The 23,016-nt window shown below is 46.9% G+C and overlaps 2 protein-coding genes across 2 annotated transcripts; both read right to left on the bottom strand.

Annotated features, from left to right (window-relative positions):
* Positions 1–1,495: 1,495 nt before the first annotated feature.
* Positions 1,496–3,568, bottom strand: LOC123039432 (BTB/POZ and MATH domain-containing protein 2-like). The gene is made up of 2 exons (XM_044462610.1): positions 3,443–3,568; positions 1,496–2,173 (listed from the first exon to the last, which is right to left on the bottom strand). Exons 1-2 carry the CDS (start codon positions 3,566–3,568, stop codon positions 1,496–1,498), a joined length of 804 nt encoding a protein of 267 aa, XP_044318545.1.
* Positions 3,569–10,125: 6,557 nt separating this feature from the next.
* Positions 10,126–22,429, bottom strand: LOC123039431 (BTB/POZ and MATH domain-containing protein 1-like). Its single transcript, XM_044462609.1, has 2 exons — positions 21,407–22,429; positions 10,126–10,601 (listed from the first exon to the last, which is right to left on the bottom strand). The coding sequence occupies exons 1-2, from the start codon at positions 22,380–22,382 to the stop codon at positions 10,126–10,128; spliced, it is 1,452 nt and encodes a 483-aa protein (XP_044318544.1). The 5' UTR covers positions 22,383–22,429.
* Between the last annotated feature and the right edge of the window lie 587 nt (positions 22,430–23,016).

Genomic DNA, 23,016 nt, shown 5'->3' with positions numbered 1-23,016 from the left:
GTTTAAAAAAAATCATTGACTTTGAAAAAAGTTCATCGAATTTGAAAAAGTTCATCAAATGTGAAAAAACAATCATCGAATTTGAAACAACTTCATCGTATTTGATGAAAAAAGTTCACACATTTCCACACAACATAAAAGAAAAAGGAAAAAGGAAAAAAAAGAAAGAAAAAGAGAGAGTGAGGGGGAGGGGGGGGGGGGACGCTGCTTTTTGTGGCGTTGTATATTTAAAGGACAAAAAAGTAACGTTACCACAACACCTAGGTTGATGAGTTGGTTACCTCAGCTTGCCGGTTTGTAAAAATAGTAGAAACCAGAGCCAAATAGGAATTGCCTCTCCTCCATACATAGCAGGAAATAACGAGGGAGTAAATATTGTGCAATGTGTACCTTTTTGTCCGCGGTAGCTGTTTGTTTTTTCTTTTACAATGCAAACCAGGAGCTATGCCGGTTTCATTAAGATGGCGAAAAAGAAGAAAATACAAAGTGGCCATGTTTATAAGGGAAAATAGGCCAAAAACCACAAAGCCCGGTAAAAAACTGGGAGGAAACCAAAGAACAAAACACCAAAAAAAATGACACCGGTGCTTGGGGATAGAGACTAAAGAAACACATATACACGACATCAAAGAATACCATCTAAGTCGGACACAAGTGTTCCTATTATATATAGTGTCTGAAGAAGAGTGATTTTGAGTGAGGGGAGAGAAGGAAAATGGGAATAACGACGTTGCCATTCCCTTGGCTCCCTGTTTGGAGTGAACAATATCTGTTGTGGACGTGTTAATCGCCTTGCGTCAAGATTCGCATGTGTCAGATCCATTAATGGGCACCACTTTCGCTCAAAAACGCCAACCAACATCTAACTTTTAACATTTAGTTTTTTTTTCTTTCGATGACCAGAATATTTTCATGTATATATACTCCCTCCATTTTTTTTAGTCTGCATATAAGGTTTGGTCAAAGTCAAGCATTATAGAGTTTGACTAACTTTATATTAGAAAATATAAACATTCACAATATGAAATCAATATATTCAGATGCACCATGAAACATATTTTCATACTATATAGTTTTAGTATTGTAGATGTTCATAATTTTTTATGTAAATTTGGTCAAACTTTGTGTAGTTTGAGTTTGACCAAATCTTATATGCGGAGTAAAAAGAAACGGAGGGAGTACCAAACTTATACGAAGTACAATCAATGTGATAGTCTGATAAAGTGTCTGCTTCTACAAATATGCAAGGTGTCAAGAAAAAAAAGAATTAACCACTACGAATACATGGAATTAATTGTGCCAATATGCCAAAAACAAACATTTTAAGTCACGTATTACAGATACCAAAATAAAGACAAGAGAAGGAACAAAAATTGGATAATCTAGATTATGTAGGATTTAGCGGTGTCATTAAGTCAAAACCACACATTAATTCCAAAAGGAGTTTGAACATCCATCCGACATAAGTAAACCCTAAACCATGCAATACTCATATTCAGGACAGCGGGGGAGGCTTATCAAAAATCTCGAGGATAACCGATGGGCAGCTTGCTACAAGATGCCTGAATCCATCTGTTTCTTTGACAGCTTGGCGCACATCCCTTGAAGACAAAAGTTCAAGACATGCCCTTTTCAGGTGCACGCAATGGTGTTGCTCCGCTAGAGCAAGGGTTGTTGCAACGGTTTTCACGTTGATGCTTCCACACAATTTCTCTTTGCACAACACCATTAACCTGTCCACTCTGTATCGATCCACGGCAACCAGCAGGTGCTGCATCCCCGCGTGTCTATCCGCATGCCAGTCATCGGGTAGAGAATCGGTGTAGATGAAGTGAAGAAGTGCCTCGAAGATGGAGGGTTCCATGCCATCGATGTTGATGCTCTGCGCCAGAGTCTCATTCATCTTACCAAAGAGCTCAGCTTTAAAGACCGGGGACCTTGCAGCGAGCACACATCTATGCGCGAGGAACGACTGGCCGCCGACGGTGAAGGTCACGTCCGCACCTTCCCCGCCCTTCAACATATCCAGGAAGTGTTTGTGCAGGCTCGACTGCGGGAGCGGGACGACAATGGCTGTGCGCAAATCTTTCGTCCGATGCTCTTTGATGACAGTCAAAACACATTTGATTGTGAAGGAGTCCTTGCTAAGGTCTAGCAGGCGTCGCAGCTTGGACTTCACCACCAGGACATGGGCTAGGCAGGGAAAACCTTATTCCAACTTCAGAAAGCCGTCACCGTCTCACCTTCTTGAGCAGGACACAAACCGTAACAAAACTCAAAGAAACGTCTAGAAACGAAGCCCTTCCCCAGCAAAGGCCGGGATACACCACGCCCCAATGGCCCTAAAGGCCACTGGAGGCGAGGCTGGCCGGCGGCAGCGGCAGAGGAACCCTAACTATTCTTGGGACATAAGAAACGAAGAAAGAGCTTACAAGCGCTCACGGCCGTTTTCTCATCTAACTTTTCTTAAAGCACGAAGTTCGAACCAAGATATCCACGGTGCTGCCTAATTCTAGATAGAAGGCCAGATCGTGGATTTTCACGCGAAAGAGAATTGTTAGAACTAATCTTGTCATATGTAGGTGCATGTCTATTTTGTTCTGCATGTACTCTAGTCTAGTGTGTTGTTTGTCCGGCGAAGCTTCAGCGACGACATGCGGAGGAGGCGAGATGCCGGGCTGCCGTGCGAGACGGCTAGCATGACGTGATGCCGATGGCGGCGTGAGGCTGCAGTGATGCCCAAGGAGGCACGGCTGTATGATGCAGCAACCGGCTGGACAAAATAGCTGAGGAAAATCTGGGAGTTTGTTAGCGCATGCATGGGTCTGTTAGCAGCACGGCCGCGTCTTGTTGCTCCTAGAGAGATTCCAGGAGAAGGATATGGCAGAGGTTAGTGGCATGTACTAGTACGTGGAGAGGTGGTGCTAGTGGCCGAATGTGACGGCTCCGCGTGGGTGTGTGGCATAAGTGCCAGGTCCTTGTATATATTGCTTTGGTTAATGAGGATGAACACGAGGCCGTGAGGGCTGGGGCAGAAACAATGTAGTGTTTGTTTTCACCAAGGAGAGAGCCTCTTGGCAAAGCTAGCGGCTGGTTTCTCCCTTGGTGCATGTGTGCGTGCGTGTGTGTTCTCATGTGTTCTTGAGAGAGACAAAGGGAGAAACCTTGAATTGTGAGAGGCAGCTCAAGGTAGAGGAAGAAGCGGCGCTGCGAGGTGAGGCGGCGCCAACAATGGGTAATGTTTATACCCGTCCGACTGGCTGAAAGTTCGTCCGGTCGTGCGTGGGCCGCGTAATCTGTTTTGACCATGTGTCTCGCACCCTCGCACGCTAGCCCATGCATCTAGTTGATTTTTTTTTCCAACACAACCTTATCTCTTCGCCAATCATATATCCCCGTCTGTTCATTCTTCTTCCTTGAAACAACCAATTTTTTAGATCACCTGAAGTAGTGCTGCCAACAATGAAGCGCAGCCGTGGTGAGCGTCATCGGTGACGCGGCCACCAATCTCCATGAACCTAGCGTTGTTGCTATAGACAACCTGCCGCCGCCTGCTGTGACAAGCCATTGCCGCACACCGCCATGTTGCAACCGTTGACAGAAAAGCTTCAGCCGCCTAAACAGAAAGTTCAACCTTTACTGCCCATCGGGGAAAGCTACAACCAGTGACACATAATGGTACAACCTTAGATGAAAAGGTTTCAACCAATCGACAGAGAAAACTTTTAACTAGGCGCTGCTCCAAAACAAAAATAGATGCATTCGTTTACAAAAAAGCTTCGACCATAGATGGAAGAAGCTCCAACCGATGACAGAGAAAGCTTCAACCAGATACTGCGCAACAAGAAAAGTTGTAACCTTGACACACAAGCTTCAATAGTATATGGGAAAAGCTTCAACCGACAACCAGAGAGTTCATTTGCTGGGACCGACGTTTGGCGATGGTGTCGGAGCTGCGACGGCGTGCCCCGTGCTGCAACCACGAGCAGCGGGTGGGGCTGCAATGGCGAGTTCTGCCCTGATTTTTTGCTGGATCCGGGGTAGCGCGATTTGTTGCATGGGGGCGCACCAGCGGGTACCAGTGGCACAACCGACGAGCAGCGAGGAGCCGGCGGTGCTTTGAGGTCATGCATCCATAGCAGGGATCGATGGTGTTCGAGACAGAGAAGGAAGAGCGCTACTACTAAGACCAATAGCAGTAGCGCTGATTGTAGAACAACGCTACTACTATAACTAGCCTGCCGACAACGGTGTGACAGTTATAGTAGTAGCGCTTTTTACCTGAGCCACGCTACTGCTACTTATATAGTAGTAGCGTGCTTTTATACACCGCGCTACTGGTAGGTACCAGTAGCGCTTTGTTTTGACCAACGCTACTGGTAAGCTTCTGTGTATAAGGTTTTCCCTAGTAGTGCTAATTTATTTCATGCAAGCATGCCACTAATTTAGTTCATGGAACTGTAGACATGCATAAAAACAATAGTGGACAAGCAACAAATATGTAAAGCAAAAAAAAAGTTACAATACATACATGTGTTCATGCAACCATGCATGAATGGATCTATCTATCCTCCTTAAAAAATGATTCAATTAATTTAATGGATCTCAAAATGTTTTATCGGTTTACATTGGGTATCAAAAAATGATCCATCACAAAATTTAGTGCACAACCTTTTTTTGTCGAAGCAACATGGGTGCACCAAGCGGGCGGGCTTGTTTTCTATTTGGGCCTGCTTTTTCTCACAATCGTCATCAGCCCATGGCCCAATAATGTTTTTTTGTTTGACCCTAAACTCCGCACTGCACTTTGTTAACTGAAGAACGAACTAGCTGCAAGTGTATGCAACAGAGGGGGCGGACTTCATGAATTGTTGCATTTTATTCATCAGGGGGAGCAAATAATCCATGGACTAACTAGAACTGTAACTGAAAATATCATTACAAGAATTCAGGCAAGTTTTGCTTCACACAAATTCAACTAGCAAATGATCCATGGACTAACTGAAACTACTAGCTAGACACACTAACTGAAACTAGGGACCCCTGAAACTAGCTTGACACAGTAACTGAAACTCTAGCAATTTCTAGCAATTGAGTTCATCAAGTAAAAGAAACCCATAGCAATGACACAACAATAAAATGCTCCCGCCATCATATTTGCTTGCTGCTTCAAATCGGTCAGCTGCTTTAGTTGCTTGCCCATTTTCTTTGATTCACACTTCAGTTCAGCACTGTCCATCATTGGATCGGCTCTGTCCGCCAAATGGGGGGCGTGTTCCACAGCAAGCAGCCCTGCAAAATTGAGCTCTTGGGTTGATGCCTCCAATTTCAACCTCTCAAAGTACTCATCGAGCCACTCGAAATGCGCACATTTCTTCAGAACCTAAAAAACGGGGGTCGACAACGCATGAAACCTAGATCCACCGCCCAAATTCGACGAAAAAAGAAAGAAATCGGGAGAAATTAGACCATACGATTGGTGAAGTACACAGAGCTAACCTGCCCCGACTGTGGCCTGCTCAAGCATTTCACAAACTCGCTCTCACGATTGGCATTTTATTCCTTCACACAAGTCAAACGCTTTAGAGGCTCCATGCGCGGGCAATCGGGGCATCTTGTCAACGGCCCTGGACCGTACTGTGGCCATGATTGGTGGCAGGCCGAAGTCGAGCTAGACATCACTCGTCGGCGGCGCGCTTCGTTATTGGAGAAGACAAAGAACAAGGTGGGGGAAAGGAAAGGGGAAGGGCAAGCAATGGGGGCTGGCTTGGGCTCGTGGCTGGCTCGGGTCGGGGCACGCTGATAAGCACGGGCTTGCTTATGTGGATAAGTTGTGGGTCCCGCACACATGTGAGAAGTGGTGGGTCCCACATTGATGTGGATAACTGGTGGGTCCCGCGCGCGTGTCATAACTTAAATCGCTAACCCCTTGTGTCTTGCATTTCATGGTTAAACAGGGCCATGTCTCATGTGAGCTATAGTTGGCTTCAAAGACGTCGCACGAGAGCTATTTTCGTTAACTACGTCGTACTCCTTCCAATTCACCTTAAAGATGTCGCATAGGAGCTATTGACCCGATGATAAAGGGCTGTATTCTGTCAAACAAGCCTATGAATTGCAGGTGGTGACTAATGCAATGGAGGTGGCAATCGACGCAGGACAAAGTATTGATTCCCAAGGTAATCTGAATATATGTGAAAACACTTTTTGGAAGAGGATTTGGAAGATGCCATGCCAACGCAGGATCTGCATGTTCGTAGGTTTGCACATGATTCTCTTGCTGTTCGGGCGAATCTAGTGAGGAGAGGGGTCCCCATTGATGATGATCAATGCTTGCTATGCTCGAGTGCGAGAGAAGATGGTGCACATCTGTTTATGCATTGCAGCAAGGTTAAGGAGCCATGGCAGTTCCTGGGACTCGAGGATGTCAGACGTTCAGTTCAGTGTTGTACAACAGTACAGCAAACAATGGATATCCTATGGCTAATCCCACAGAAAAAGAGGCTGGAGCTGTTTTATGCATGGTGGCATTGGTGAATAACAGAAACGAGGTCCGTCAGGGACACAAGTCGGCAAGCGCGCATAATTCTTTTTTTGACAAAGGGTGGATTTTATTGACTCAAAATGAAGCATCAAGAGGATATAAACACATTGAGCGCACCCCGGCCTCTGCATAGCTAAGATGCACACAGTCAACACTAACACACGCACACAAAAATCACGCTAGCAAATAGCAAAGCCATATAAGACCAAAGCTATGCGTAGGCGAGAAAAAAAAGATCAGATCCATGTTCGGCAAACTACAATAATGACCATATCTGCACCAACTACCTCATGACACCATCGGACGACGAGGTTCTTCAACAGTAACGCCTTCAAGAAGGGGGCGACACTCAAGCGCCGTCGTCACCGGATCCAACCAGCTAAGGCAAGAATCTAGGTTTTCACCCTGAAGAAGCAATCTGAGCATATCCGAGCAATGCCTCCACCAAGGTAACGATGTATAAACATTGACATTGCCAAGTGTGACCAACTTGAGGCAGACCTAGGCTTTGACCCCGGAGCTTTAGACTGGGTGCTTGAGTAGCACCACAACCGACATCATTCATGTGTTGTCGCCACCACTTTTCCGTGATCCCAGTAGGTATATGCGACGTGCATCCGCTATCACTGCACAACCATTCCTCTGCATCAAGCCATCATCCATCTTTGCATCTCATCTCCGAAATCAACCACCGGATCTAGAGGGAGAAACCGCCCAAGATCTTTCGATGGCCACCACATGGGGACAGCTGCCGCGGGCCGAACTTTCGAAGGCCACGCATCTGGCCAAGCCGTCGGCGGCGCAAGGTCTGCCTTCCCGTGCCTAGCCGCCGCGCAACAATGGGACGCCGCAACGAGGTCAACCACCACGAGCGCAGAACCTCTGTGTTGCATCCAGATTTTCATGGCAGCACTGCTAGTGGATCTGAGTCCTGAGGCACCGCCACCGACCACTTTTGGCCTGAGATCTGACCGCAACGACCGTGAGCAGGGACAAGGAAAATCCACCGCCAGATGGTCGTGCCATGCCCAGATTGCCGGCCAGCCGGCAAGCGCGCAGAATATAGGATACCGAGCTACTGTTGACAATGCTGAATATATGGAGATTACGTGTCAGAACAAGGAGAGTGTGCAGAAAGAAGCAGCAGTATGGCGCGCGACGCAACCCAGTACGCTAAAATTTAACACTGACGACACATTTGTTCCAGGCCAAGATCATGCGGCTTGGGGTGTGGTAGTTCGGGAAAATGTTGGGGATGTGGTGGCCTGCAAAGCTGGCCGGATGGCTCATGTCCCTGATGCATTCACGATTGAGCTTCAGGCTATGAGTCAAGCGGTTGACTTAGCTGCTCAGTTAGGGGCCATCAGAATCGTCATTGAGACTGACTCCATGCTCCTAGCCCATGCTGTGAATAGATGTGAACCGGACTTCTCCAGGAATGCTATGCCGCTGGAGGATTTGAAGATGCAGATGAAGCTTTGGTTTTCTAGCTGCACTGTCCAATTCTGTAGAAGAGAAGCAAACTCTGCTGCACGTACTATTGCTACACTTCCCTATGCATGTAATGTTGATGAAGCCCTCCTATGGGAGGATGATGTACCAGCCGAGGCTGCCATCATTGTAATGGGCAAAATGCGCAACATGTCTTTGTAATAAAGCTTTGCTTTAACCCTAAAAAAAATATGGCGTCAATAAGTCAAAGGCATACATTCATTTCAAAAAGGGTCTAAACAATGTTTTCCCATTATTGATAGTATCCTTGTTACCATAATAATGCTCACGATCAGAAAAACAAGATCATCATCAATACATGAGCTAGTCTTAGAAGCATACTAGGATCATATTTGATGTTTATGTTTTCACACATGCAATTGAGTTTTTCCTCTAAATCTCATATTCAAGAACCAATGCAATTATAGGACAGAAAAGGCGGAGCTCTTCTGTCGGTACATTGGTCCATCTATATTCTTGGATGTTCAGCGTGGCGGTGTCGGCTGCTTGTTTAGGGTCCGTGATAGAACGATGGCTGATGGGCCAAAATGAGAGGGGATAGAGAAAGGTTCAGAACATCGTTCACAACGAGTCCAATTTATAGCAGAAAGTAGGGAGCCCTAAAAAAGGAGAGAGTGGGAGAGTGAACATTGTGCACATATGTAACTTTTTGGTATATATATATACATGTTTGGCTCAATACTAAGCCGAAGAATGTGGCCGAGTGTTTTTTCTTTTCTTTCGATGACTGAAATAATTTTCTTTTTTGAAATGGATGCATAAGTTTTGCCTCATCTATTAATTAAGGAGTATATAATTTGTTCACACCACCCCAAAGACAAAAGGGTCGTTACTCTCCCGGCATTATATTTCCCTTTTTTTTTGCATCCGCAATAACCCAAAGTCTAGCGTCCCTTTTGATGATGCCGAAGATGACCAGTGCCGGCTTCTACAAAGATCCAAAATGACCAACAAAAAGAAAGGAGAATTAACCACCGCGACTGGATATAATTAGTGGTACATGTACATCGAGAACACATGCTTTAAGTGCTAATTGTCATAAGAAAAACCATACTAGATCTACGAGAATAAAGACAAGAGAAGGAACAAAAAATGAATCATCTAGATTATGTAGCAATTACGGTGTCAATTAGTCAAAAGCTCATACATTCATTTTAGAAAGAGTCCAAACATCCATCATGTGTGTGTGTCACTAAACTCCAAAGAGAACAATATACTCAGGACCGTGGGGGAGGCTTATCGAAAATCTCGAGGATAACCGATGGGCAGCTTGTTACAAGGTTCCTGAATCCATCTGTTTCTTTGATAGCTTGGCGCACATCCCTTGAAGACAAAAAGGCAAGGCAAGCCTTTTTCAGGTGCATGTAACGCCTCGAGACCGACGCTCCAGAAGGCTTCCAGATATTCCGAGTTTCGTCGTGTGATTTGTTTTGTTTGTGCATTCATCATGCCATCTTTTGCATTGCATCATGTCATCATATCATTAATTTTTAAAACCTCAACTAAATAAATTGTATGGATTTTTCGATCCATTTAAATCGAGGGACTCACATGGTGACTTCTCTTTATAACATATCCTCCAATATTAGGGAGCTATATTATAATATTCCATTGTTTTGGAATCACCAAAACACACTTGCAAAATATACATGTTCCTTTTCTGCTTCAGTTTGGTCTCCAACTTTGCCATTTATTTTTCATCATTTTCCGGAGCTCCACCAAAAATCCGAACATTTTTGGACCTTCCTATCCTAGTCCTAGTTCAAACCATTTGAATTAAATTCAAATGAGTTTGAATTTAAATCTTGCAATCATGCCTTTCCTATTTTTCTTGGACAGATCATTTTTGCGAGTCCGGGAAAATTATCCCCGTGCCAAATCTTTCCCTAACCTTTCTTTTCTTTTTTTTCTCTTATTTTCTTTTGTTAAGAGAATAGAGAAGAGAGAGAGAGGATGGCCCAGCCAGGCCGCCATGCTCCCTCGCGCCCAGGCCCAGCCCCCCCTCCTAACCGATACCCTAGCCCGGATCCCCCGATCCAATCTCTCCCTCCCGTTTCCCCTCAGCGCCGTCACCCGCCCCCCTCGCTCGAACCCCCTCTCTCCCTCGATCCCCCTCCTCTTTTCTTCCTCGTCGCGCCGAACCAGGGAGACGCCGCCCCCGCGCCCTGTCTTCCTCCTCGCCCTGCGCGCCCGACGCCACCCCGCGTCCTCAACTCCGGCGGCCACGTGCCCCTCCTCGACCTCGCCGCCGACAGCAGCAGCTGCTGCACCCTCGTGCCGAGCGCCGCGGCCTCGCCTCCCTCCTCCTCGATCGGGCCCTGCCCCATCCTCTCCGCCGCGCCCCTTCCCCTCGTCGCCTCCTCCCTCCGCTGCGCGCGAGGCCGTCCATCCTCGCCTTGAAGCCCCGTGCCCGGTCCCGTCCATCCCGGCCGCCTCGTCCCTCGGTAGCTCATCCGCTGCTGCTGCCTCCCGTCGTCATCTTCAAGCTCGTCGCGCAGCCGCCGCCCGGATCCACCCCCAGGCTGCCGTCCGGCTCCCGTCGCCCCTTTGCAGGAGCAGCCCCATGCCCCGCCTCTGCCTTGTTCGAGCAGGGAGGAGGATGCGCCTCCGCTCGCCCTCATCGACCAGGAACGCCAAGGCCAAGACCAGCCCCGGGCAGGACCTCGTGTTCATCTACATCGCCAAGACCCTAGGCCTTTTGGTGTTGCTCTGTTTTGGAACGCCAAGTACCTCGACGCCGAAGACCCGTGTACAACTACTGTTTCCTGCCTAGAACGACTACCGTCGACGTGCATTTCGCCAAGTACCACTACCGACGAGCCCCGAAGGACTTGGTTGCGACAAGTTCCTCTCCAAACGTGAACGTCTACTTCCACGACTGCTGCAAGAACAACTACTTCCACGACGTCCGTGAACCACTACCGTCGCCCCGAAGATGTTGGATTCGTCAAGTACCTCTCCGAAAACGAACGTGTACCACTACTTCCACGACGCCCGTGAACGACTACTTCCCCTCCGAACCGATTCGCTTCGAAAACGCACGCTTCGAAGGTATAACCCCGAGACGCCGTCCGTGGACCGAATGCATGTGTTGAATGAGATGCATCGTTTGCTCCGTGATCAAATCGTCCTTGCGATGCCCCTCTTTTGCCGTGCCACCGTCCCGTGGGAACCCGGAAGTCGGGATCACCCCACCATCTTGCATGACTCGCTCACGTCACGCCTTCCTTTTGCACCGGTATCTCTGGAAGCTACCGGAACAGATATGTTGCCGTGGCATCATTTTCCGTTTCATCGCCGTGGCACCCTTTTTGTTCCGCCATGGTGACCAAATGCCTCGTAACATGCTTATGTCAAATTTTCATAAAATTGCATAAAACTTGCATATGTCATCCGCATCATGATAACAACATTTAAAATGTTTAAACTTGTTGTTGCATTAAATTGCTAAATGCATATGGGGATTTACCGGATTTGTTGTTTTTATATCCGGCCCCATTTAAATTGTTTAGATGGTATAGTCTTATTATGCTTCACCACTTGCCATGCTTAACAACATTTAATATTGTTGGGTACATAAACGGGATCAAACTAAATAACTTATCGTGGTGTTTCGTCAATATGCAACTCGTTGCATATTGAGCTCCATTTAATTTGTAGGATTGTTTGTGCACATTGCCATGCCATGCCTCATTAAACCGGACATGCATCATACTTGTTTGCGCATCATGCCATGTTTATGTGATGTTTGTTTACTATGTTGTTTGTTTCTTTCCGGGTTGCTTCTCTCGTTAGCTTCGGTTTCGTTCCGGAGTTGTGAGGATTCGTTCGTCTTCGTCCGTTTGTCTTCTTCATGGACTCTTTCTTCTTCCTTGCGGGATCTCAGGCAAGATGATCATACCCTCGAAATCACTACTATCTTTGCTATGCTAGTTTGCTCGCTCTTGCTATGCCAATGCTACGATGCCTACCATTTGCTTGTCAGCCTCCCAAATTGCCATGTCAAACCTCTAACCCACCATGTCCTAGCAAACCGTTGATTGGCTATGTTACCGCCTTGCTCAGCCCCTCTTATAGCGTTGTTAGTTGCAGGTGAAGATTGAAGTTTGTTCCTTGTTGGAACATGGAGATGTTGTTCCTTGTTGGAACATGTTTACTTGTTGGGATATCACAATATATCTTACTTAATTAATGCATCTATATACTTGGTAAAGGGTGGAAGGCTCGGCCTTATGCCTGGTGTTTTGTTCCACTCTTGCCGCCCTAGTTTCCGTCATATCGGTGTTATGTTCCCGGATTTTGCGTTCCTTACACGGTTGGGCTATAATGGGAACCCCTTGACAGTTCGCCTTAAGTAAAGCTCCTCCAGCAATGCCCAACATTGGTTTTACCATTTGCACTAACAACCTACCACCTTCCCTTGGGTTCTGCAGACTCAAGGGTCATCTTTATTCTAACCCCCCCGGGCCAGTGCTCCTCTGAGTGTTGGTCCGAACTGAGCTGCCTGCGGGGCCACCTCGGGGAAACTTGAGGGTTGGTTTTACTCGTAGCTAGTCTCATCTGAGTGTGCCCTGAGAAAGAGATATGTGCAGCTCCTATCGGGATTTGTCGGCACATTCGGGCGGTGTTGCTGGTTTAGTTTTACCCTGTCGAAATGTCTTGTTGTACCGGGATACCGAGTCTGATCGGAATGTCTCGGGTGGAGGTCTATTCCTTCGTTGACCGTGAGAGCTTGTCATGGGCTAAGTTGGGACACCCCTGCAGGGATTTGAACTTTCGAAAGCCGTGCCCGCGGTTATGGGCAGATGGGAATTTGTTAACGTCCGGTTGTAGAAAACCCGAAGTTGACCTTAATTAAAATACATCAACCGTGTGTGTAACCGTGATGGTCTCTTTCCGGCGGAGTCCGGGAAGTGAACACGGTTGTTGGAGTTATGCTTGACGTAGGTAGTCCAGGATCACTTCTTGATCATACCTTTATCGACCGTGCTTTGCCTTCTCTTCTCGCTCTCATTTGCGTATGTTAGCCACCATATATGCTAGTCGCTTGCTGCAGCTCCACCTCATTACTCCATCCTTCCTATAAGCTTAAATAGTCTTGATCTCGCGGGTGCGAGATTGCTGAGTCCCTGTGGCTCACAGATACTTCCAAAACCAGTTTGCAGGTGCCTATGTTATCGTGCAGATGACGCAACCAAGCTCAAGGAGGAGCTCGATGAAGATCTTGCCCTTTGTGTTGTTTCGTTCTAGTTGATCAGTAGTGGAGCCCAGTTGGGGTCGATCGGGGACCTTTGTCGCATTTGGGGTTCTTCTTTTATTTTGGTTCCGTAGTCGGACCTTGATTGTATCTGGATGATGTAATGCTTTATTCATGTAATTGTGTGAAGTGGCGATTGTAAGCCAACTATGTATCTCTTTCCCTTATGTATTACATGGGTTGTGTGAAGATTACCTCACTTGCGACATTGCTTTCAATGCGGTTATGCCTCTAAGTCGTGCTTCGACACGTGGGAGATATAGCCGCATCGAGGGCGTTACAAGTTGGTAATCAGAGCCTTCCCCGACCTTAGGAGCCCCATTGCTTGATCGTTTTTAGCAGCCGAGTTGTGTCTAGAAAAATGTTTTGAGTCATTTAGGAATTATATATCGGAGAGTTAGGAATTCTTTTTACTCCCAGTCTCTTCATCGCTCTGGTAAGGCATCCTGACGTAGAGTTTTGACTCTTCTCTTCTCAAATTTCACTAAAATTTTTTTAGGATCACGCGGGTATCTTGGAATCGTTCCGATGGTTTTATGATGAGAACATTGTCTTGGTGCCTCCTGTCAGGGGTTTAGTGGAAGTGTCCCGGGGAGTTGAGCTCTGAGGTGTTGTCATCATAATTTTATCGTTGCAGTTCTGGAATACCTGAGTTTAGTACGCCGACATCGAAAATCTCTTTTATGCAGTTCGTTGGTGAGATAACCCCGATAACCCAGTACTGAGGTGAGTACGGGAGTATTGCCATGACTTGTATAACGGATGCTTTTCGAAGGTTGAGGTAGATGATTTCCGAAGGTTTCTTGGTTATGTGTTGAAGGATGGATACAGCTGGATGTAGGATTTGCTAGTTTGGGTGAGATATTATGCTTCCCCTGTATCCCCAACACCTGATTGCATAACCGGAAAATTTCGGGAGTTTCATAGGTGGGAATTCAAGTAGCTCTTAGGATATCTTTCCGACAGATGTATGATATGAAATTGGGGTTCGACGTCTAGTGGTCCGCCTATTCACGGTCGATTTTACAGTGGTCTCGTTGTGTCTTAAAGAGTCCTTGGCTATGCCGACTCGGGGACGCTTCGTATGTCATGTGCACTGCCTTGTACATGATGGTGCTGTACGATCGAGCCCGTGTAGGCCCCACCACGAAAACTTCGGACGAAATCTCTATCATATGTTTGTTCCGGCTTATTTTGCAAGCCAATCCTTTGTTTTGTTTTGAGTTGTGGTATTCGAGTTGCTTCGAAGTCAAATGTTGAATCCATACCTTTCCTAAATGGTGTTCTCATATTCCTATGTGAATACTAATCCTTCTTGATCATCAAGTCTGTCTTGTCAATCCTTTTTTTAACCGGTGTGTCTCTCTTCGAGTGGATTCGATCACTTCAACATCAGCAAGACCAATTATCATTTCTTTTCAACGGTGTTTGTTTCATCCGTCTCCAAGTTGCCTTTGTTTTTCCCACCCTCCCTCCCTTTTGTTTTTCTTCAAGGACTAAGATTTCTTCTTCAAGTATCCATTTTATTGATGGGAAGTTTCTCCATTCTTTTCCGTCAATGTTCTTATCCGGTGATTCTCATGAAGATTCTAATGGAGCTTCAAGTTCATCATTCCTCGTTCTTTTCTTCTCCGGTGGATTTAATTCAAGCTTTGGTATTAAGAATACTCCTTTTCTTTTTTCCAATGCTTTTCTTATGCCGGTGCACCTCTTAATCATCCATCTCTCGCTATTAAATTGTTCCGGAGTGCTCAAGATATCTCGAAGATTCGTGTTTCCACTCTGCATTCGTTCAAGCTCTTTCGAGATTGGTATCTCATTCAAGTCATTTAATTCAACCGGTGCATTATCTCTCTTCAAATTGTTCAACGGTGTTCTTTTGAGTGGGCCCTAACCCACAGGTCTTTTCCCAGGATCTTACCTGACTCTTCTATTTTCCCAGAGCTATCCTAAATTCTTCTCCAAGTTTGACGTAAGAATGAGTTATCATCAGTCAAGTGCTTTTTCTCCAAGATCTTTCAAATTCTTTTCATAGTTGGCTCAACCTCTTCGCTTTTGATTCTTCCGGTGTGCCTCAATAATTCTTGGTGGTGTTTCTCATTGTCATTCTCATCATTTGAAGACCGAAGAAGAGTTTCTCTTTAATCTTGCTCTATTCTCTTCAAGATTCATGGTGCTAGCTTGTTGCCATCCTCTCATAGTTGTTTTCGATTGTCAGAATTCTTTTCACTCATCCGGAGTAATTCAGAGTATTTTTCTGTCAGATTATCCGGAGCCCATTGTCTAAGATTGATTCAGTCCAGCTTTCAACTCGCATACTCTAAATCATACTGGTGCTCCGTTCAAGTGATCTTTAATCGGCTCGTGATCTCGTCGTTCTCATGTATCTAAATCCTCTCAAGCACCTTCGTTCATTTGCTAATACTTACCGGTAATGCACCCCTACTTCGATCATTTTCAATTCTTACGGTGGTTCTTTCAAGATCTCTCTTCCTTGTTCATCATATCAATTCATTTGTTGTTCCAATCCTACCGGTGGTTCGTTGAAGACCTTCTCAAGTTTCGATATATCTCTTTAATCCTTTCTACGAGAATAAGTAGTATGCCAAATCCGTTGATTGTCGTCAATTTAATTGGTGAAGGATAAGCATAACATAATTCTTATTCTTGTTCATCCAAGTGATTAATTCTTTATTCCGGAGGCACTTAAAATTCTCGGTTTCATTTGTTTCATCTTCTCTTTTTCCCGGAGTTCCAAGCTCTAATTATCACGGAGATCCATCTAAATCATTGCAAGGATTCACCTTGTGTTTTCAATTTCTCTTTCTTTTCATTCCTTTTGTTTACCGGAGTTCTTCATGGAGGCTCTACATGATGGTTCATCAAGGATTTAATTCCCTTCTCAAAGTTTTCATCGAGATTCTTTCCTAAGGAGCTCAAGCTTTCTTCATATGGTAATCCGGAGTGCAATTCTTTCTACCATATTTTGGAGGTGGTATTATGTCATTCTTGATAATTTGAGTTCATGTTCCATGATTCACATGTTGTTAAGAATGAGTTATTTTTAAATCCATCAACCTCGTTGTTGGAGTTATCTTGTGTCATATTTCACCTAAAAGCCTTCCATTGGGAATGTGGCTATTTGTGGTGCTTGCCAATGATCCAAGTTATCTCTTTATCATCTTGGTGGAAGAAGTTTTCATCTCTTCGTTGATCTCAAGCAAGCAATTGTTTCCGTTAGTGGCCGGTTGTCACCTCATAATTTTGAGATGTTTTCCATAAGCCCACTACAAGCTTGTGCTTTTCGTTGTTGATTTTCCAACAACTCCGTTCAATCCTTCTTTTTAAGGAGGCTCTTCCAAATTCAATTGTGGTAGAAGTTGTCATTTTCTTCTCCGTCCCTTTATCCCAACGGTCTAACTTCTATTCTTTCGTTACGGAGGCATTGTGATGTTATGCTCTTCACACATCACCTCGTTTGGTGAGGATCGTCTTCTTTTCTTGCTTATCCAGTTAACCGGAGTGTTGTGTCATCTCTTCAAGTTCTTTTCATTTTTATCAAGTTTTCCTTCTTTCAGTCGGAGTGCTGCCCAAATTATATCAATCTTATTCCTTCTCTATCTAGTTTTAACCGGAGTGGTTTCAATATCTATCTTATCACTAAACCTCTTGGTTCTCGTCGTATCCCTTGTTCCTCTTTTCTAACGGAGTGTTTTCAACTTTGTTCATCTTCGTTGTTTTCTTTCATTCATCTTGCTCAACCTCTCAAGGTTCTTTGGTTTCACTCATTGGTCAAAGAAGCAACTTAGTTTTACCTCTTCTCTTCCTCTTCCGTTTCTCTCCGGTGCCATTCTAGATCTCGGGACGAGATCCTCTTGTAGTGGTGGAGTGTTGTAACGCCCCGAGACCGACGCTCCAGAAGGCTTCCAGATATTCCGAGTTTCGTCGTGTGATTTGTTTTGTTTGTGCATTCATCATGCCATCTTTTGCATTGCATCATGTCATCATATCATTAATTTTTAAAACCTCAACTAAATAAATTGTATGGATTTTTCGATCCATTTAAATCGAGGGACTCACATGGTGACTTCTCTTTATAACATATCCTCCAATATTAGGGAGCTATATTAAATATTCCATTGTTTCGGAAATCACCATAACACACTTACAAAATAATTTCGTTCCTTTTCTGCTTCAAGTTTGGTCTCCAACTTTGCCATTTATTCTTTCATCATTTTCCGGAGCTCCACCAAAAATCCGAACATTTTTGGACCTTCCTTTTATCAAGTCCTAGTTCAAAACCATTTGAATTAAATTCAAATGAGTTTGAATTTAAATCTTGCAATCATGGCCTTTCTATTTTTCTTGGATCAGACTCATTTTTGCGAGTCAGGGAAAATTATCCCCTTGCGCATTTTCTTTCCCTAACCCTCCTTTTCTTTTCCTCTCTCTTTTTGCTTTTCTGTTAAAGAAAATATAAGAGAGAGAAGAGAGAGATAAGCCCAGCCAGGCCTCTGGCCATTTTCTTCCCTACCCGGGCCGGCCTCTAAGGCCCAGCCGCCTCTAACCGAACCCTAGCCGGATCCCCCGATCCAATCTCTCCCTCCCGTTTCCCCTCAGCGCCGTCACCGCCCCTCGCTCGAACCCCCTCTCTCCCTCGATCCCCCTCCTCTTTTCTTCCTCATCGCGCCGAACCAGGGAGACGCCGCCCCCGCGCCCTGTCTTCCTCCTCGCCCTGCACGCCCGACGCCGCCCCGCGTCCTCAACTCCGGCGGCCACGTGCCCCTCCTCGACCTCGCCGCCGACAGCAGCAGCTGCTGCACCCTCGTGCCGAGCGCCGCGGCCTCGCCTCCCTCCTCCTCGATCGGGCCCTGCCCCATCCTCTCCGCCGCGCCCCTTCCCCTCGTCGCCTCCTCCCTCCGCTGCGCGCGAGGCCGTCCATCCTCGCCTTGAAGCCCCGTGCCCGGTCCCGTCCATCCCGGCCGCCTCGTCCCTCGGTAGCTCATCCGCTGCTGCTGCCTCCCGTCGTCATCTTCAAGCTCGTCGCGCAGCCGCCGCCCGGATCCACCCCCAGGCTGCCGTCCGGCTCCCGTCGCCCCTTTGCAGGAGCAGCCCCATGCCCCGCCTCTGCCTTGTTCGAGCAGGGAGGAGGATGCGCCTCCGCTCGCCCTCATCGACCAGGAACGCCAAGGCCAAGACCAGCCCCGGGCAGGACCTCGTGTTCATCTACATCGCCAAGACCCTAGGCCTTTTGGTGTTGCTCTGTTTTGGAACGCCAAGTACCTCGACGCCGAAGACCCGTGTACAACTACTGTTTCCTGCCTAGAACGACTACCGTCGACGTGCATTTCGCCAAGTACCACTACCGACGAGCCCCGAAGGACTTGGTTGCGACAAGTTCCTCTCCAAACGTGAACGTCTACTTCCACGACTGCTGCAAGAACAACTACTTCCACGACGTCCGTGAACCACTACCGTCGCCCCGAAGATGTTGGATTCGTCAAGTACCTCTCCGAAAACGAACGTGTACCACTACTTCCACGACGCCCGTGAACGACTACTTCCCCTCCGAACCGATTCGCTTCGAAAACGCACGCTTCGAAGGTATAACCCCGAGACGCCGTCCGTGGACCGAATGCATGTGTTGAATGAGATGCATCGTTTGCTCCGTGATCAAATCGTCCTTGCGATGCCCCTCTTTTGCCGTGCCACCGTCCCGTGGGAACCCGGAAGTCGGGATCACCCCACCATCTTGCATGACTCGCTCACGTCACGCCTTCTTTTTGCACCGGTATCTCTGGAAGCTACCGGAACAGATATGTTGCCGTGGCATCATTTTCCGTTTCATCGCCGTGGCACCCTTTTTGTTCCGCCATGGTGACCAAATGCCTCGTAACATGCTTATGTCAACATTTTCATAAAATTGCATAAAACTTGCATATGTCATCCGCATCATGATAACAACATTTAAAATGTTTAAACTTGTTGTTGCATTAAATTGCTAAATGCATATGGGGATTTACCGGATTTGTTGTTTTTATATCCGGCCCCATTTAAATTGTTTAGATGATATAGTCTTGTTATGCTTCACCACTTGCCATGCTTAAACAACATTTAATATTGTTGGGTACATAAACGGGATCAAACTAAATAACTTATCGTGGTGTTTCGTCAATATGCAACTCGTTGCATATTGAGCTCCATTTAATTTGTAGGATTGTTTGTGCACATTGCCATGCCATGCCTCATTAAACCGGACATGCATCATACTTGTTTGCGCATCATGCCATGTTTATGTGATGTTTGTTTACTATGTTGTTTGTTTCTTTCCGGGTTGCTTCTCTCGTTAGCTTCGGTTTCGTTCCGGAGTTGTGAGGATTCGTTCGTCTTCGTCCGTTTGTCTTCTTCATGGACTCTTTCTTCTTCCTTGCGGGATCTCAGGCAAGATGATCATACCCTCGAAATCACTACTATCTTTGCTATGCTAGTTTGCTCGCTCTTTGCTATGCCAATGCTACGATGCCTACCATTTGCTTGTCAGCCTCCCAAATTGCCATGTCAACCTCTAACCCACCATGTCCTAGCAAACCGTTGATTGGCTATGTTACCGCTTTGCTCAGCCCCTCTTATAGCGTTGTTAGTTGCAGGTGAAGATTGAAGTTTGTTCCTTGTTGGAACATGGAGATGTTGTTCCTTGTTGGAACATGTTTACTTGTTGGGATATCACAATATATCTTACTTAATTAATGCATCTATATACTTGGTAAAGGGTGGAAGGCTCGGCCTTATGCCTGGTGTTTTGTTCCACTCTTGCCGCCCTAGTTTCCGTCATATCGGTGTTATGTTCCCGGATTTTGCGTTCCTTACACGGTTGGGCTATAATGGGAACCCCTTGACAGTTCGCCTTAAGTAAAGCTCCTCCAGCAATGCCCAACATTGGTTTTACCATTTGCACTAACAACCTACCACCTTCCCTTGGGTTCTGCAGACTCAAGGGTCATCTTTATTCTAACCCCCCCGGGCCAGTGCTCCTCTGAGTGTTGGTCCGAACTGAGCTGCCTGCGGGGCCACCTCGGGGAAACTTGAGGGTTGGTTTTACTCGTAGCTAGTCTCATCTGAGTGTGCCCTGAGAAAGAGATATGTGCAGCTCCTATCGGGATTTGTCGGCACATTCGGGCGGTGTTGCTGGTTTAGTTTTACCCTGTCGAAATGTCTTGTTGTACCGGGATACCGAGTCTGATCGGAATGTCTCGGGTGGAGGTCTATTCCTTCGTTGACCGTGAGAGCTTGTCATGGGCTAAGTTGGGACACCCCTGCAGGGATTTGAACTTTCGAAAGCCGTGCCCGCGGTTATGGGCAGATGGGAATTTGTTAACGTCCGGTTGTAGAAAACCCGAAGTTGACCTTAATTAAAATACATCAACCGTGTGTGTAACCGTGATGGTCTCTTTCCGGCGGAGTCCGGGAAGTGAACACGGTTGTTGGAGTTATGCTTGACGTAGGTAGTCCAGGATCACTTCTTGATCATACCTTTATCGACCGTGCTTTGCCTTCTCTTCTCGCTCTCATTTGCGTATGTTAGCCACCATATATGCTAGTCGCTTGCTGCAGCTCCACCTCATTACTCCATCCTTCCTATAAGCTTAAATAGCCTTGATCTCGCGGGTGCGAGATTGCTGAGTCCCTGTGGCTCACAGATACTTCCAAAACCAGTTTGCAGGTGCCTATGTTATCGTGCAGATGACGCAACCAAGCTCAAGGAGGAGCTCGATGAAGATCTTGCCCTTTGTGTTGTTTCATTCTAGTTGATCAGTAGTGGAGCCCAGTTGGGGTCGATCGGGGACCTTTGTCGCATTTGGGGTTCTTCTTTTATTTTGGTTCCGTAGTCGGACCTTGATTGTATCTGGATGATGTAATGCTTTATTTATATAATTGTGTGAAGTGGCGATTGTAAGCCAACTATGTATCTCTTTCCCTTATGTATTACATGGGTGGTGTGAAGATTACCTCACTTGCGACATCGCTTTCAATGCGGTTATGCCTCTAAGTCGTGCTTCGACACGTGGGAGATATAGCCGCATCGAGGGCGTTACAGTGCACGCAGTGGTGTTGCTCCGCTAAAGCAAGGGTGGTTGCAACGGTTTGCACCTTGATGTTTCGACACAGCTGCCCTTCGCACATAGCCGTTAACCTCTCTATTCCATATCGATCCGCGGCAACAAGCAGGTGCTGCATCTGCGTGTGTCTATTATCCTCATGCCGGTCATCCGGCAGAGAATCGGTGTAGATGAAGTGAAGAAGTGCCTCGAAGATGGATGGCTCCATGTCATCGATCTTGATGCTCTCCGCCAGAGTCTCATTCATCTTACCAAAGAGCTCGGCCTTAAAGACCGGGGACCTCGCCGCGAGCACGCATCTATGCGCGAGGAACGACTGGCCCCCGACGGTGAAGGTCACGTCGGCGCCTTGCCCGCCCTTCAACATGTCTAGAAAATGTATGTGCAGGTTCGACTGCGGGAGCGGGACTAGGACTGTGTGCACATCTTCCGTCGTCTGGTGTCCTTTCATGACAGTGAGAACACATCTGACGGTGATGGAGCCTCCGTTGTGGGCCATGAGCTGCCGCAGGTTGGACTTCTCCACAAAGGCGCTGAAGCCACATGAGCTGCCAAGACATTCAAAGGTATTTTGTATGCTCCGATGGCTAGCAGTGTGTTTGGATGGCATCCCATGCTCGTCCAGCAGGCTCAAGGTGTAGGTTGTCTTCACCCCTGTCTCCGGCAGTCGCCCTTTACGCAAACCCAGCGTGACCGACATGTAGGCAGACTTGTGCTCCTCCTTCCACCCGTCCGGGTATATCTTGAGTTCCCACTCGTAGCCGCCGACGGTGAACGTGCTCGACCTGAGGAACACGCCGATACCCACGCCGTCGAGCAACGAGAAATCGGTCACCTCGAAGTTGTGCGTAGCTGTGGCGCTCTCCGTCGAGCTTCTCGACCATGTCTCGGCCGGAGGGCTGCCCTCTCTTTTGTACCGCTGCTTAACCGAGGCACAAAGCAGGTTTCCCATGGGATGGTCGACCAACGGAGGAAGAAGATGCGTAAAACAGGGCTCGATCGCGTTGGTCTTTCAAAAGTCCGGCAGCTGGAAGGGATACGTTTATTGATATATACCCATGCATGGCGGGTTCCGTACGTGAGACGATTCCCAGAGACGGGGTACATTACAGATTATAAGGTATAAGAACTACATGCACACGTATAAAAATCCCGCACGTATAGGAGTATATCTCTAAGAGATGTCGCGGTGCGTAACGCTTTACGACTCCTATTCGATCGCTCCAAAAAGTTAGACGCGTCGCTCGTTAAATCTGTGGATAATATGTAATACTGCGTGGTTTGTTTTGATCGTTGCGTCTCGCATCCCGGCACGCTGAATACAGGCTAGGCCCATGCATCTAGGTGTAATACTCAATTTCTTCTTCCTCGCAGCAACCCAATTTCTTTCAGCTCACCTGAACTAGTGCTGCCACCAGCGAAGCGTGGGCGTGTTGAGCGTCTTCGGTGACGCGGCCACCGATCTCCATGAACCCAGCGTTGATGCTATAGACCAACCGCTGCGACCTGCTGCTAGGGGCAAGCCACCGCAGCACGCCGCCGTGTTGCAACCGCTGACAAAAAAGCTTCAACCCTAGGTGGAAAAG

The sequence above is a fragment of the Triticum aestivum genome, chromosome 2B (genome assembly GCF_018294505.1).
Source record: "Triticum aestivum cultivar Chinese Spring chromosome 2B, IWGSC CS RefSeq v2.1, whole genome shotgun sequence".
NCBI classification, from domain to species: Eukaryota; Viridiplantae; Streptophyta; class Magnoliopsida; order Poales; family Poaceae; genus Triticum; species Triticum aestivum.
This window is presented reverse-complemented; position numbering and strand designations above follow the sequence as displayed.